An 18,349-nucleotide genomic window follows, 5' to 3' on the forward strand; every position below is an offset into this window, starting at 1 on the left:
TCGCACAAAGCTACACGAGGGCTAACTGCGCTACCCGTACCTAATTTAGCAGTGTAAAACCAGAAGGAAGGCAGCTAATCATCACCACTTACAGCCAACTCTCAAGCTTCTCTTTTATCAACGAATAATGAGACTGGCCATATCATTGTAACGCTCAGTGCGAGCATGTTTGGTGTGAAGTGGATTCGAATCCGCGACCCTCAAATAAGTCAAACGCCCTAAACACCTGGCCATGCCTAGCCTTATATTTTGGACAGACGTCAGCGTCACACGTTGCAAAAGAAATATATTAGTGTTATTTATGACCTAAGTTTCTGTTCACATTTTGATTTCGAAGTAAATGTCAATGCCCATGTTAAGAAAACTTTGTTTGAAATAATCACTGTCTAAAGAGTTAATCCATCAAGCAGGTTTAATATAAAAACATAGCATGAATTACATATGCTTTGATATACATCATATTAACAAAAAGTTATAATTAGTCATGAATTCCTCATTTTTAATGCTAACAGACAAGACTGAGTAATTTAACACTTAATAAGCACTCAAAGAATTGCAGCACAAAATGTAAGCACCTGTCTCATATCCAGAAAATCTATTAACTATAGGCAAAACCTACTCATTTCCGCCTATAGATATAGAAATACTACACTGTTAACTGGTACTAATCATTATACAACAGGCCTTCATCATTTACATATACAATTTGTGTAATCAGTAGGTGGTCATAACCTGAAATGATACATTACTTTATACTGTGCTATTACAGAGGATTAATTGCCGGTTATAAGAGCGATATACCTATGGTGGCACATACGAGCCATGGTCCCATGGGCGACATATCTAGCATATTACGTACATACTGTATTTGGTTAGGAGTGAACTCCTGGCATTCGACACCAGGTGTTTATTGTTCACTGTTCCCTTAGTGCAAAGGTACGCAAACTGAATACCCACAGATTTTAGTGTTGTAAGTCTGTAAACTTACCGTTGACCCTCCAAAGTAATTGACGGTCTAATACAGCCATGGATCGAATTAAATAAAAAAATAGAACACTTCAAAAGAAGTTTTCAGTATTGCAATGGACTGAAAGAAATGCTTCAGGAATTCTTACCCTGTTATAACTGCTACAAATGCAATATGACAACATATAAAGTATGTAGTTGTTCGGCGATTATAAAGAAAAGTGCTCTAATTCAGTTTGCCATAACCACAACAATCCTGTGTAAACTTACGAATTCACATGTTGAGCAAAATTATATATATGGTTGGTTTGTTGGTACTTTAATTCGTAAAAAGGAATCATATTTATAAAAGGTCTAATTTATAAATTAAAACTTAAATAACGTTACAAAGGTCAATAGCCTTTAAAAACTAAAAACATTTGTATGGTGGACAGTTTTATTGTCGATGGTGACACTGCCCAAAGTTATGGATAAACCTTGTGACAAAACGTGTCTGAAATGGTGCTGTCGTTACGACTCTCAACGACGGTAAGACAGTAAAATGTGGCTTATTGTGACTTGAGTGTCACACAAACAACACATTGGTTCATCAGTCCCAGATTAAGGAAAACGAGTTAAAATACTGTGACCAATGCGTAGTCCAGTTAGAACAACCTCCTCTTTCCGATCCTTACGGAAGCAAAGTCCAATAGAAGGTTTTATTTGGAAAAGCTTATTTTCACGTTGCTCACTCCAAGTCGAATACCAGCTGACACAGAGCCGATTCTTGAATACAGGTCCACAGTGATTGCACCAAAGTAGGCAGATATAACTGCGATGTTGGTGAACCCGTTCCCACGAATACCCACGTGGCCTGATATCCAGAAAAACTGGATAGAGAAAGATGTTTAAAAGAAATGGGCCAGTCGGTTTTGAATATCGGCGAGAACAGGGTGTGAACTAATATGAAGTGATTCCAGGGCCAGTAGAGAACTGAGTCAGTATAAATAGTGCAATTTAAGTACTGCTTAGCTTCTATGTGATTCAGGGCAAGAGAAATGGCATACAGTTCATTATATATTTAAAAACGGCTGGTATGGATAGAGAAAGCACTAGGAGCGAACAACGTTTCGACCTTCTTTGGTCATCGCCAGGTTCACAAAGAAAGAAAGGGTTACTGACCGATAACTAACCACATGTTTGAAGGTGGTTGTGTAACTGAGTGTAGGAATGTAGAGGGCGTGCTTAGATATTGGATATATTTAAATATAACCTCAAAATTACAAGAACCGATACACAATTTAAAACAGGAATCCACAGAAAAATCACCCATACTGGGCTATACATTCCTTGGGACTCAACACATGAAACAAAACAAAAACTCAACATACTAAGAAACCAAATAAACACAGCCATAAAACTATGATCACCAGATAAAAATTAACGACGAATTAAAACAAAACAATATTTCATCAACATCAACAATTTTCCTCCATAAACCGTAGAAAACATTATACGCACACACCTGGACAAAAAAGTCAACTAACAAAAGTAAATATACCCCATGATTTAAAAAATCACGAAACCATATATGGCTGTGCATACCATATATTTCCGACATCAGCAAAAAAATAACCAGCATTTGGCAAAAACTAGTAACAATATACGACATTCCAGTTAATACCATATTTATTCAAAAACCAGGCACAAAACAAAGGTCTACACTATGTAAACACTACACTGACAAACACAACACCAACATTATTTATAAAATATGTGATAACTGCCACGACTTCTATATTGGAGAAACAAGTAGAAAAATGGAAACCAGATTCAAAGAACACAAAAGTCACCTTCACACGTTTTCATACACTGCAAATCAAATAAACATAAGATAACCATAGAAAACACTCAAATACTAAATAAAGAAACAAATGCAAAATTAAAGAAGCCTTACTTATACAACAAATCAAGCCCAAAATAAACCAATACAAAAAAACACCTTTATACCTATATCAATAAATATCTCCAATATCTAAACACGCCCTCTACATTTCTACACTCAATTACACAACTGCTTTCAAACATGTGGTCAGCTACTGGTCAGTAACCGTTTCTTTCTTGTAAACCTGACGATGACCGAGGAAGGTTGAAATGTTTGCTCCTCAACTAGTGCTTTTTCTACCCATACCAGCCATTTCTAAATATATATTTTTCTCTACAAGTGGGTTTTCTCGTCATCAACGCATATTGTTCAGCAGTGAATGCAGAAGCTGTAGATTTTGCGAGCAACCACCAAACCACATGAAACCATGGCAGAGCTTACACAGTCACCTGATTTTGAACCATCTGTAGAAATAGGAATGGAAGGATGGTTCGAAAGATGTTCAGCATATAACAGACAGTATTTTCAATTGGGAGTATCTGCTTTTCTCAGATGACTTAAAGATAGGTCACATTTGGGGACTGTAAGAAGTTATGGTGGGATGGGCTGACCAGTGTATACAGCAATGTTATCCAAGGACAGACCCAATTCATCCAACTGTGCCTGGATACGAAGGCCAAAAGGAGCAATGGTAGATCATCTGTTCTGAAAAAGAATGGCCCACCAAGGAAGAAAACACAACCCCAGGTGGGATGCTTTGGTAAGGAACCTAGTTTCGAAGCATATAGTAGAGACAGTTGGAAACAGCAGAGGTGCAAAGAAGGCTCATGAGACTTCATGTATAAGCTTTGAACTGGGAAAGTGCAGAAAACTCCAGTACAAAGCCAAAGTCCTTGATGAATAGGATCCAGCATCTTTAAGGCCGAGGTCCTGGCAGGGCAATAGACCAGTGATCTATAGTCGAGTTTTAATCAAATAAGAGCAAGATATATCATCAGCATAGAACATCGATCCACTCCTCAAGTTGTGGAAGAGAGGACACGGAAAATGTTCAGTGCTCTTGTACATTTGACCCAAAGCTGCTTGATGTGTGGTATAAAGGTTAGCTTACAGTCAAAGATAAGACCCAAGAACTTTGTCTTAGAAACCACAGGCAGCACAACTTCACCAATACAGAGTTTAGGATTAGGATGAATAGCCTGCTGGCAACAAAAGTGCATGTCAATCTTTTTAGATAAAGTTAAAGCCGTTTGCTATGATCCAATTCAGTGAACAATTGAGGACCGTCTGTAGCTACTGCTCTATAAACCTTGTGTTCGACGACTGACATGAGATGTGAAAGTCGTCGACATAGAGTCCGTTTGCAACAGTTATAGGGAGTTGTTCAGTGATGGTATTAATCTTTATACTGAAAAGTGTGACACTCAAAACACAGTCCTGAGAGACTCCAGTTACTGTAGAAAAGAACTGGAAATTGCCGAACCCACACAAACTTGGAATCTCCTGCTCATTAAATATTTTTAATAAAAATGGACAAATGGCCACGTAACCCATATATATGGAGGTCTTGCAATATACCATACCTCCATGTTGTATCATAAGCCTTCCCACTGTCAAAGAATATTGATACAAGATGTTGTCGTTTGAGAAAGGCTTCTCTGATTGACGTTTCAAGACGATTCAGGTGGTCCATGGTGGAGTGAGCAAGAGGAGGTTGTTTGATTCTAGGAATTAAACAAGAGCATTAGCCATCCTCTCTAAGGTCTTACACAGACAGCTCATCAAAGTAATTGGACAGTAGTTTGAAAGAATCTTAAGATCCTTCCCAGGCTTAGAGAAAGGGAAGACAATAGCCTGGTGCCAGGCATCAGGAAAAATTTTCTCCTGTCAGATCCAGTTAAAACAATATAAAAAACAGCAAGAGAAGCAGGAAATAGATGGCACAGCCAGACTGATGAAGGACCAGTTTTGAGTTCCACCAGTGTAAAGGGACGATTATTGTTATATAGACAATCAGCTCAAAAGGAAAGATTTATTCGCTCTGCCCGAGTCTTGATAGCTAAACAGGTGGAGGAAGAAGCAGAAGTGCTAGATACCCAGTAAAAGCTTTCACCTAGAGTATCAGCGATGCTCCAGGTATCAGCTACTTCTTGGCTATCAGAGAGCAAGATAGAGAGGGGAACAAAATTATATTGCCCACTGACATTTCGAATCTTGTCCCATATGACTTTGGAACTGGTGGTGGTAGATATGTTGGTTGTGAACTTAAATCAAGATTCTTTCTGGCTTTAACGTCTTACCCACCGAGCATGTGCATGAACCTGCTGGAAAGCAATGCTGTGCGACAGTGTAGGATACTTACGAAAAGTATCCTAGGCCCGTTTTTGAGCTTTCTGTACCATGTGGCAGGCAGGATTCCACCAAGGACAAGGATATCGACGTTTTAGTAATACATTGAGCAGCTGCTTCTATAATGCAGTCAGCTACTGCTGCCACACAGTCGTCTATTGATGGCTTACAGATGATGGCAGGATCAAGTTCTGTGAAAACAGAGAAAGAGAACCAGTTTGCTTGATCTAGCTTCCACTGGGCCACTCGGATCAGATGGCATGAACCCCGGCCAGTCTCTCTCAAAATTAGAAAAATATGATCACTGCCTCGTGAATTATTGTCAACCCTCCAAGAAAAATGGAGAATAGTGAAGGAGAGCAAACTCAGAGATCAATGGCAGTAAAGGACTGACTAGGTGCATGAAAATAAGTAAAAGAACCAGTATTCAAAAGAGAAAGGTTGTGATCAGAGACCATATGCTCTACAGAGCGACCCCTCCCATCAATATCAGCACTTCCCCAGAGAGGATGATGTCCATTAAAGTCACCAGGATTAAAAAGGGAGACAGCAACTGTTCAATGAGAGCATCAAGGTCTGATTGATGATAGGTCTCCCAGGCGACAGGCAGAGAGAAAAGTGATGATATGACCCAAAGGAACATGGATAGCTATGGCCTCCATGGTTGTGTCGAATGGCAAAAACATGGTGGACACATGCTGATCAACCAATAGTGCCACCCCTCCATGCACTTGTCCATCACACAGCCTGTTATTTCTGTCCAAAGAAAACCACTGAAAGGTGATTGTTTCGGCAGGTTTCAGAAATGTTTCCTGTAACATACAGGATAGTAGGAAACAATCAGTGCTTTGATGTCATTCAGATTAGAACGTAAACCTCGACAGTTCCATTGTATCAAGGTGGCTATTTTTATTTATGTGTAGGCAGATTGAGTGGAGAACCCTTCTCTTTACAACCACATCTTTTTTCTTTACTGTCTTTATTCAAGGGAGGTCTATCAATCTCCATGGATCCTGCCCTGGGTAGATTGGGCAGGTCTTTGCTGTTGGAATTGGATTCCAGAGACTGTGGAGGTGAATGAATGATCGTTTTGCATCTTGAGGAGGGAGTAGAAGATGTATCCGTGGAAATGCCTGTACCCAGAACCAAAGACAGTGGGTCTTGATATTTGTTGGAATGTATGTTAGGGATAGAGATGGGTGTTGAAGTTGATTCATCAACTTTTTACCCATGGAGGTCAAAAGACTTTTCATTTGGTTTGAGAATGATTCTTTTGGAGGCACAGAGAGATCCGTCTGCACTACCAGTGTAGTAGTGGAACGAAGTGCATCAACATACTTCCAAGATGAAATGGTGGACAGCAACATTCGAGCCTCAAGATAAGTAATGATATGAATCGCTTTCAAATGCTGCACCTCTTTTTCTTCCAACCATTTAGGGCAAAAATGAAAGTAGGACAGGTGAGAGCCATTGTAAATGGTGCAATGAGGGTCTGTTTCACAATCCTATACATCATAGTCCTTGCCACTGTAAAGAGCAAACGTCAAGGAACCACGACATGATGTCTTCAAGTGAGTGAACCTCTGAATCTGAGAGAGTTTGGAATGTATGGTCGTACCCTGCAATTAAAATAACCTGCCTTGATGGTGGCAGGTGGACGTGTTGATGTAAATGTTAAAATGCTGACATTGGTCGGCATCATAATTCCATCTTTGCGATTGAAGATATGCCTCACTTCAGAAACTCTTTGGGTGGAGAAATCAGTGAGAATCTCCGACTCACGGATATTCTTCAAATCCTACTCAACAATAACTCCTTATGACGAATTGAAAATAGCATATGGCATAACCTCAATGGGTATATCCCCAATAACCTTTGAATGTAAGAGGAATTCACTGTGTTTAGGCGTGGATGTTTCCACCAACTTGTCTCCAGAGTGAAGCATTCTGACTGACTTTGAAGATCCACCAAGTCCCTCTTTTCTATTTTGAATAAAAAGAGAGACATCTGCTCTAAAGGTTTGTCTGAAAGAGAATGTAATATAAGAAAATGAAATACAGGTGTTACAGATGTTGAAGATTGCTGCTCAGAATCTTCAAGACTGTTTTTCTTCACTATTTAAGTTTTTATTTGGGGGTCCATAATAAAGAAAGAATGCTTTGGTGCCCACTGACCCCATCCACCATGGAGTCCTACGAGGGGACGCACTGCAGTGCCAAACAAAGACACTACAGCAACGCCAGCCTAGCCCAAATGGACCAGCCGATTGACCCTAGGAGGACCCCAAGGCAGCCAGTCTACAGGAATTCAAGGCCAAAGTGGTGAGTTAAGGTTGGACCCCCTCAACAACCAGGATCCTTTCCTCTCCTTCTCAGGTCGCCACCTACGGTAAACACGTGGGTAGATATTTAGATCCAGGAAGAAGTAAACTGAAACAAAACCTTCTGCGGGAGATTGCGTCACCACGTACAGGAATTGACACCGAGATGTGTATATATGAACGTTAAGGGCTCTTTACCAGAGTTTCTCAACCTTTCGGATACCAGAGATCGGTTTACTGCTTCCTAAACTCTCTGGGTATAACCATAAATCCTTTAAAAATTTACATGTTAATACTTGGCCAGTTTTGTGTTCTTGTTTGTTTGTTTTTGTGAATTCACAAAACCTTCAAGGTGGTTGAGACAGATAAGTGGTTGGTAAAACACTTCTATACGCTACTGCTTACATGAATGGTTACCCAAATAGACCTACATGTCATATGGTAATTTACACGTTGTAAAAACTATCTAACCTGTCTGTGTTTATCGAAATAAAGTGATATTTCGAGTAATTTGAAACATTTTATCAACAAAGAGCAGCATTTCTTATTGGATTACATGTTATAGTAATTATGTAATCTGTCAGTGTCCATCAAGAGAATAGAGCAGTACTTCCAGTATTACTGAAAAAGATTTATGTTACAGATTTACAGTTGTTAATAACGAGTAATGTTCTATAACTCGTTATTATTGTTGTTAATAACGAGTAATGTTCTATAACTCGTTATTATTGTACATCTTACAGATTTACAGTTGTTAATACCGAGTAATGTTCTATAACTCGTTATTATTGTACATGTTACAGATTTACAGGTGTTTAATAACGAGTAATGTTCTATAACTCGTTATTATTGTACATCTTACAGATTTACAGTTGTTAATACCGAGTAATGTTCTATAACTCGTTATTATTGTACATGTTACAGATTTACAGTATTTAATAACGAGTAATGTTCTATAACTCGTTATTATTGTACATGTTACAGATTTACAGTTGTTAATCACGAGTAATGTTCTATAACTCGTTATCATTGTACATGTTACAGATTTACAGTTGTTAATCACGAGTAATGTTCTATAACTCGTTATTATTGTACATGTTACAGATTTACAGTTGTTAATCACGAGTAATGTTCTATAACTCGTTATTATTGTACATGTTACAGATTTACAGTTGTTAATCACGAGTAATGTTCTATAACTCGTTATTATTGTACATGTTACAGATTTACAGGTGTTAATAACGAGTAATGTTCCATAACTCGTTATTATTGTACATGTTACAGATTTACAGGTGTTAATAACGAGTAATGTTCTATAACTCGTTATTATTGTACATGTTACAGATTTACAGTTGTTAATCACGAGTAATGTTCTATAACTCGTTATTATTGTACATGTTACAGATTAACAGGTGATAATAACGAGTTATGCTCTAGAACTTTTCGTCATTATTGTAACATACCTAGATGAAACTGCGGGTTTACCGATTGCACAAATCAATTAGTCTTAACGAATGTAGAGGTAATTTCTGAATGTTTCTAATGTATGAAGAGTACACAGTTCTTTAGGTCAAAAAATAGTTGTTTTATTTAATGATTCATTTATGCTTTTTCACACATCCTACTGAAAATGAATTGACCTCTATCCATAAAGTAAACTCTGAAACTTGTTCCAAACAAATTTGGGTTTGTGTTCATCTTTGGAAGCGTGTTTATTTGAAGTACAAAACGGGAACCATTGCTTAAATGAATTTATCAGAGTATTGTAAGTTTAAAGAAATCAATGAACATAGCTCATTGTGTGTAATTCCGGTGACTAAAGAACTAGAACCAACACAACATGTTAACAAATATCCGGTCTATTATTTTATAGCAATTTAGTTAAAATCAGTCAATTTTACTAAAAAGTAGAACACATACATAATAACACATATTAAGTAGAAACATGTGAATGTGATAAAAAAAATAAAGAAATTAGACCTTTAAATAAAAATCACCTTTAAGCACTATGGTAGTAATTTATTTACTTGGCGGCGTTTCGAAAATACGTTCTTTTTGAAGCCCGAATCAAGCCTATCGATTTATGACACTTTTTTTTTTTAAACTGACAAGCTTTTTCTGGCGTCACCAAGTAAATAAATTACTACCATAGTTTGTAAATGTAATTTTTCCCTAAAAGTATCATTTATTCATATATAGCATTATACTGATAGTGCAAAACTGATACATTAAAATTATATATATTATATAAACACTCAAAATTATCTATGAAGTCTTTCATTATAGAAACTAAAATTATATCATATAAAATACTGTTCCTATCACTGAAATCGAATTCATAATTTTAGTGCTATAAGCAGTCAAGCACACTGCTGAGCCACCAGAAAGAGGGGAGAGGTGTTATCTTGATTGTCAAGTACCTTGTTAACTTTATCGAAAATGTCAATAACAATGGTTATGTTCCTTTAATTGAAAGTAAAATATGGAATTCTTAAAACAAGTTTCTACTGCAGACTTATTCCTTTAAATAATACAGTTACTAATACCAGACAACGAACAGCCCTGAAAAAACCTCCCCCAAAAACTTAGAAGTGTAAAGTGGTAGTTTGTGAGTTAGTGATTAAGAGACGGGTGAATCACATAACCAGCTGTATTCATCCACTTGAGGACACTGTTAACATGCCGAATATACACTTGTAACTTCTGGTATGTATAGCTGATGTAAGCAGATCTCTGTTTATCATAACTTGTGTTGTTTCAGTTTGAGCTGAAATCAATCCCTCTATTCACTAATTAATTCGTATGCAAGAAGTATATTTTTTTTAAAAAGAAAAAAGTATAAGGTATCATTTAGTCTAATGGTGATCCGCCATGTCTTAGACTCCAGTAATATATAATGATATAGAAACAAAGCATCTACTTATCCAGTTTTTTTACACTGACCACAAGCCACTACTGCGTTATACTAACGACTTAAAAACTAGAGGAAACTAGCACTTGTGTAATAGGGTTCAAAACTTTGACCTTCTGAATTAAAGCATATTAATTAAATTTTAAGACATTAAAGCCACACTATTAAAACAATTCACTCTGTAGCATGTGTTCATTGTCATGGTTAAAAGTCTATCTTTAACAAGTAAATAATAACCGAGAACTAGACACTTATTACTAACTACTTATTAAAAAGCAGTTATTAATAATTACACTTATGTAATTCGATTGGCTAATAATTGATACTAACTTCCATAGCAAGTTGCCATAGCCTCAGCGTTAAGTACTTACAGATAACCAATTCGAAATTTTCGAGTAACCGAGCACGCTAGCCCTTTCAGCCATCATGGAGTCGTCGGTTAAGTGTAGTTTGAGTTGGCGGCGAGTGTTTTTGACCAGCTGCCTTCTCTCTAGTCTATCAATTCAAAATTAGGGAAGGCTAAAGCAAATAGCCCTTGAAAATCTTTGTGCAAAATTCAACAAAACAAACTTGCAGATTATGAGATACATATAGATGTCACTGCCTAAACTTTTTGTCAGTTAAAACTCTGCAAAACTGTTGGTTCAGTACGAAAAATGTAACAATCTTAAGACACTTCAAGGAGAAACAATCTAAAGCCAGAGAAACTTAAAAGTTTTTTGTACATACAGGAAAAAAAATTGTTTTAAAATTATAACATGAAGTCCTGTCCATTTCTATACAAACAAAGTACACCTCATTCCTTCTGAATATATATATGTAGAGAGAGAGATTTGACCGTAAGCCATAAAAGCACACGCTTGTTTTGATAGAAACTTGAACCACTTCCAATAAATAGCCAAGCCTGTAAATTGAACTTGCAAATCGCATGCAACCTCATTCCCAGGTGCCTAAAATATGTGTGCATTCAAATAGTAGTTATTCCTACTCTACCTAATTCTGAATACTATGCATTCTAGGAAGGATCTAACATACTTTGAAAGAAAGAAAGAAAGACACCAGATTGCTAATGTCTTCAGAGAAAAATCCTCCGAAGGAATGTTTATTTCAGCATTCACTTAAACTAATAAAAATTCAAAAACAGATCAAAGCACATCACCCCTCCCAAATAACGTTTTCCACAATCTAACTAGTACACTAGGACGGGGATTTTCAGTAGCTGGTTTCAACAACAGACTATCCTATAAAAACGCTAAATTTTGACAGATGTCTTTATATGGAATAGCATGAAAAACATGCTTCGTTCTTCAGCTGCTTGAGGTATGCGATGATTGAACAAGGGGGATGATCTGAAGCCTTATCTTGGTGAACCCATACTTTGAGGGACCCGTTACCGTACAAAAATAGTTTTTCTGTATAACACAAAGGGCACTGATGTTAGTCTAATAGCAACTAGAGTGCATCTTGACCTTTGTACCCTCTATCCTAATCCTTAATTCGCTCCTTCCAGCCGATCCAGAAATGGCCAAGAATCTCTCTGAATGTTTTCTGACATGCCGTGTACTATTTTGGGAAATCTTTTACTCCACTGGTCAGTATAAAATTGCACGAGACCAACTACAGTTAAGGTTTGCATACAGTTTATCAAGTGTATCCATATATTTTCATCCACACCCCTAGTTAAATACCGGGCATACTGTTTTAAAATCTGGATATGTCGTGGAAGCAATTTATTTAGTAGTGACCCGTGTCGCTTTTCCAGATGGAGATCATTCTTTATTGTGTTTTATACTGTTGTTTGTTGCACTAAGAGAGCTTTTGAAACTGCTTTATTTATTATACGTGGATTTTCACTTGTTACGAGATGCCGCAACTTCCGTACCATGGTTAGGGTACGATTTGTTACAGGCATCTTTCTGTATCGTCCTGATGTCGAGTTGGTCCAAATTATTTTGTTTTCCAATGCCATTAATTGATATCCCGACCCGAACAGTTGATTTTAGAATAATGATTTGGTTTTCATCGACTGAATGAATAAATTGCGCCGAAACAATGTTAATACCCTTCCTAATAGTGATCAATTTTCGATGACATTACACTACTTACGAACGTCAACTGATCTCAAAATAGTTCTGATACATCCTAATCCGCCGCGAATTTATATTGCCTGTGGTTGTCAGATGAGTCTGATCTGCATATTTAAAGTAATTTTAATATAACTTATGTTTTATACCTTTTCGAACAAATGTTCTCATGTTTCTGTTCACCGATGGCTCCTATGACGTAGTCTCTATCAACTGTAGAACTACTTTTAACCCTTCGTCTGCGACTTGTGTAAATCTGCCTACCCACCCCATGCGCAAATTTCGCGAACATTTGTGGCGGGCCATTTAAAATGTGCGCATCATATGATGCCAACTGTAATTGAAGGAATACTTGTATGTACATACATACATAATTCTATCAAGTAGAGTTTACAATCTAGTATACGCATGCCATTATAATATTAAAGCGTCGTCAGTTACACAGGTGCAGACTCTTTCCAACGAAGTAGAAGATTCATAAATTACATATGAAATTTAAAAATCATTGTTAAATCTACCGTCTTACACTTCTGCTATAACTGTGACATCAAATGTAAAAAGTATGTTTTTGTTGCTGTTATATAGCAGGATATTTGTTTCTTTTACTAACTTTCTAGCTATACATATGAAACGTATTTAATATTTTGCACGTACATTAAACAAACCACTATATGTACATTTCTTTTTACTGCGAAAGTGTTTTAGTAACTTAGTTGGGTACTAATGCACTGTCCTGATATAAACCATATAGGTATTTAGAATTGCAGGGTTTTCCCGCTACTCAGTGATAAAGCTTAGGTCGTATAACACTGAAATTCAGGGTTCAATTTCCTGCGCACGGAACAGAGCAAATAACTTGTAATTACGCGTTTAAAACAAACAAGAATAAATAAAGAAAATTGCTTGTACAAGCATTTAAATAAACCCAATAAGTAATAGGGCACTACTTAAGGATATATTAAGCTACATACATTTCTCTCTCATTCAAATATTAGTAGTCACAACTGTTTGTATCTAAAGAAATCATTAGGCAATCTCACAACGTTACAGCCTGAACAGAAAACTGAACTTTTATATAAAGTCTCAGTGTAACTTCCTTTTATCGATGTAGAAAATAGTATATAAATGAAAACGCATTAGACATGTGCAGTAAATTACGCAATTTATTTATAAATATTTCCACCTCATATCAGAAGACTTTGTTATAACATTTGAGGGAAGAGAAAAGAAAAATAAACACAAGTTCGAAGAATAACACGCACATAATTACAAAGACACTGTCAAACTTATAAAATATTCGAATTAAAATTAATACACTTTGGTCGTAGACGGTAATTCTAAACATGGAAATCGTAACTATGTGGGCCCAATAAAATAGTGCTTAATTATGAGCTGAGGTATTGCTTTCACATATAATGTTTATGTTTCACTTATTACTAACAATATACAAGTTTTATTTTTATTCATCACACACCAATCCCTGTGAGAATATAACACTAAATTCCTGCATCTAATAAAATGCTGAGAAGTAATTATTAAGAAAAATTACTAAAAAGTGGAAAATTTTATTCTCTACAAGTACAATTCTCATTAAGCTTAGGGGAAAGAGGCTTCTTGGAAATATACAATGCTAATGTGCTACAATACACATATAGAACACAAATCACTGCTACATAATTTGGCAGGATCAGCTTTGTTAGTGTTTACTTAGAAAAGACCTAAAACATTGCACGATTTTCTGGAAAAAATGTATCAATAAAAATGGTATAAGCTGCTCTAATTTGGAAGTAATATTTACTAGCTATCAAACTGGCTGGATCTTTAATAGACATTACTTACTATTAACTATTTTTCACATAGATACAAACATTCTTAAACTTTGAAATTCATCACTTGCATGCATTTCTCACAGAATAAAATTATTATACACTTGTACTGTTTTACTTATTGCTATATATATAACTAACAACTAATAAGTTGAGTAAAAGAAACATATACATATCTTACTAATTTTATTGACAAGTTTTAAAACAAGTCATATTACAAGTAACCTCCCTAACCCCATGAATAAAAAAAACAAAAAACAATTACATCAAAGAATAGTTCATAATAGATATTTTAATCCTTTAAAACTTATTTTAATTTATTCTAAGTACTTAAATGACACCAATTATTTAAAATGCTTTATTAGTTACATGTAACAATTATTAGAGATTTATTTGCGACTTAAATGCCTAATAACCTTAAATAACATACAAATACTTTTTGATATTTTTATTTATCAGAAACAATGTAAAAAAACTTTACAGATAAACCATTTGTCCTAAAACATAAACAGCAGAAATAAAATATTGTTTCTGTTTAGTACTTTATACCAGAAAAACAAACCAAATTAACCATCACATCACATAGTTGAGATTCACTTAAAAATGAAGGTAACTAATCATTAGATACTTCTGTGCATCATATTTTCTATCAGTAAAATGCATGAAATGTTCTTATGAACATACATACAGATACTGATAATATTTAATACTTTTCAAGTTTAGTTTCAGTTCTGTTAAAATATTAAGAAAAAAATTCAATAGTATCCCATTAAGTCAAAATAGGTAATCATCTCTCTCTACAAATCACTATGGGAAATCTCATGGAATATTATGTACAATTTTTGCCTTCTTAACTAAAAAAAGGACAATGGCTTATTGGGAAAGGTTCAGAGGAGGTCTAGTAGGATGTTTCATGGGATGGATGGGTTATCTTACAGAAATATTTGTTTTAACTTCTTTTCTCTTGAAACAAAATGAGTAAGAAATGATATTATTGAACCTTACAAGATTATCAATTGCAAACTAAGATAAAGGCCTCTTATTCTTTACCATTACATTCTGTAAGTACAGGATGAAGGGACACAAATTCAAAATTTGGAAAAGACATACTACACTATTTAAAACACTCATTTTATTAACAGGGTGCTTGTTTTATTGAATGAGTTGCCTTTTGCATCAGTAGAGACAATCAAGAGAAGATATGAAAACTTCCTGAAAAATTAAGACTGGTTTTAAATTTTTACTTTTAAAGATGGATGTACAAAGAGTCTTAAAGAATCAAATGATTACTTTTTTGTATGTTAAAAAAGTATTCCATCAAGAGAATGTAAAAACTTAAAATCTATTATAATAGTATTCCAAATATTATAATAATGCCATAAATAAGCCAAACATTTATGCTTCATAACAAAATTACAGAACAGCAAATACATTTTACTCATTACATCTTTTCCCCATCTCTGTGTTCAGTTTCTTGCAATACAAATACTTTAGCCTATGATTTAAATGTAAGGTTTCAACCTTTATATGCAGTATCTCTATTTTTCAATTTTCAAGGTGCTGTCTTTTACAAACTGTGAAGATTCAAGCAATTTAGTTTAAACAGCAGTTAAGTAACACTATAACTTCTCTTGACCTTACATAGTTATAAAACCTGATTATGTGAGGATCAGTTATTTAGTAATATATATGTTCAGAAAGTTTAATCTCATATTACAAGATCTTAGTTTCTACAGAATTTAAGTGTCACATAGTCACCTAAAAATGGTTATTAATCTGGTATAATAAAACACTCATTACATTCTAATACAAGAAAAAATTAAAATATTTACATTTTGGGTACTCCTAATTAAGATGAACTAGAAAGTAGATCATGATGTAGAAAAGTATTATGTCAGTGGTATTTACTAAACTTTTTTTATTTTTGATCAAGAGCTCTGATAATAAGAACATTTCATTAATACAAACATAATCTTATAAAAAAACAACTAGAAACACAAAATTCGTAACTGTATAGAGATTTGTTTTATAGTACTTAAAAACAATGAAGTCCAGATTAGTAAATGTTACTACAGACTATAATGAAATTATGTAATGGCTAGTAAAATGATTCTACTTCCACCAGAATATATTTCAATAACATTATTTTTGGATCTAGGCACATAATCCACAACTATTTTTCTTACTAATTTCTATCATTAGATGATGAATTTTTAACAGCTACAGAGAAAAATAGTGTTATTTATCAGAAAACCTTCTTTGCCCACAAGGGCATGGTTTGTGCAATAAAAGTAATACTCATTAAAAAGAAAACTTGCCCCAATTATAACCACAAGTTTTACCATGCTATCAAAAATAGCATGTTTTTCAAACCTTTTCAACTTCATTTCAAAGTAATGATTTGCAAAAGTCTTAACACAATGTTACATCATAAAGATATGAAGATGGCTCAACTTAGTGTGAACATTAATCATGTGATTATACACATTGTAAATCACAACACAGTTACTAGAAAAATTACATTAATATCCACTGTTGTAACACTAATTAAAAACATCACAAATTTATCAAACTATTAAGTTGGTTGGTGTGATATTTTCATTCACAAATATCTCAGTACCACATAATATGAATAAATGTAAATTTACAGTAATAATAACAAATGCTTAAAAATATGTTCATATTTCATAAAACAAAATGCTACAAAACTTTTAACACACTAAGAATGTACTAATTTGAAAAAAAACTGAAGTTTTCATTTTATAAATTTTAATAGTAATACATTATAATCTTTATCCTATTAATTTTTCTTTTTTGTACACCTCTTAAAAAATATGAACATAGAACTCTAATTTGATATTTGTGTTTCAAACACTGTAAATTTCTTTTATGACTCTCATTTTCCATATTACTGAAATTTTATTTACGTTTGAACGTTATGATTATAATACTTGGCCCTGTATCAAAGTTGTGGTGAATACGACCGTGTGTGGTGAACTTAAAAGTTCCAAAGAGTTATGAATACGACTCTCACGAGCGGTATGACTACATGAGTACAATTCTATAATACAGTAGTCAGTTAGGGTTAGCCTATAGTTTAAAAAAATAAGCTAAAAAAAAACATGTATTCTGGTTTATCCAATAACAAACTTATAAATATAATTGTTTGTACTTGCTTATATTTTGTATTGATTTCCAATAAATGCTTAAATACTTTCGAAGACATACCTGGTGTAAAGCGGTGAGACCATCGACATTGGCAGTATTGATATCCGCACCTTTCTCAAGCAGACGCTCAACTTCTTCTGTGTCACCAGAAGCACAAGCAGCAAGGAACACGCAACCATCTGTAAATTTTACCTTTTGAGTTCCATTATTTCGTTTTAATACAACTGATTCTTTACTGGTATCAGAATCTTCCCATCTTTTCAACTGTTCAGCTCTCTTAAATAGAGCACTATTAGAGCGAGTTTCTATCGGCATTTCGAACACTCCCCTAGACCTAGAGTTGATTCACATGCCGTCCCCTCCCTACCTCTCGATATCCTAGTTTATTTAGCAAAACAAGCGATAGGTGGCAGCGGAGTTCGTATGAAATATTTATTTCAAGCTTGTGAATGAATTTTCGTGTTTGTAATAAGATTACTATTAATTTATAAAATTAATGACAATTAAAGTAAGATTATAAAATCAAGAATCAGTTTAATTATAGCCTTCAAAATGTTATAACGACGAAAAATTGTATTCACTTTCAGTGAAGTTCGGTGTTATATTTTGTTGTTGAATTTTGTTTTGTTTTGTTTTGTCGATATTTGAGAGGAATAGATGCAATCTATTGTCAACCGTTTACTGAAATAGGTGAAAACATACGTCTGCTTATTTTATACCAATTGTTTTGAGTGTACAAAAGCTAATTTCCTAAAGTTCGTCTTAATATGAATCTCACTGAAAGTCAAGATGGTGCCAACGTGTGTGTATATATATATATATACATATATTCTGCAGAGAAACAATTCGAATCTATTACAC

At 34.7% G+C, this 18,349-nt stretch overlaps 1 protein-coding gene across 3 annotated transcripts in view; it reads right to left on the minus strand.

The window, feature by feature from the left end:
* LOC143245754 (protein phosphatase 1 regulatory subunit 12B-like) overlaps positions 1–17,877 on the minus strand; it is a 119,369-nt gene extending 101,492 nt beyond the window's left edge. For 2 of the 3 annotated variants that reach the window (XM_076492025.1, XM_076492024.1), the window contains exon 1: positions 17,549–17,877. In XM_076492025.1, the coding sequence (XP_076348140.1) occupies positions 17,549–17,803 (255 nt within the window). In that variant the 5' untranslated portion in view covers positions 17,804–17,877. The remainder of the gene's footprint in view (positions 1–17,548) is intronic. The other variant, XM_076492038.1, reaches the window with a different exon arrangement.
* Between the last annotated feature and the right edge of the window lie 472 nt (positions 17,878–18,349).

This window comes from Tachypleus tridentatus, chromosome 1 (assembly GCF_004210375.1).
Source record: "Tachypleus tridentatus isolate NWPU-2018 chromosome 1, ASM421037v1, whole genome shotgun sequence".
NCBI classification, from domain to species: domain Eukaryota; kingdom Metazoa; phylum Arthropoda; class Merostomata; order Xiphosura; family Limulidae; genus Tachypleus; species Tachypleus tridentatus.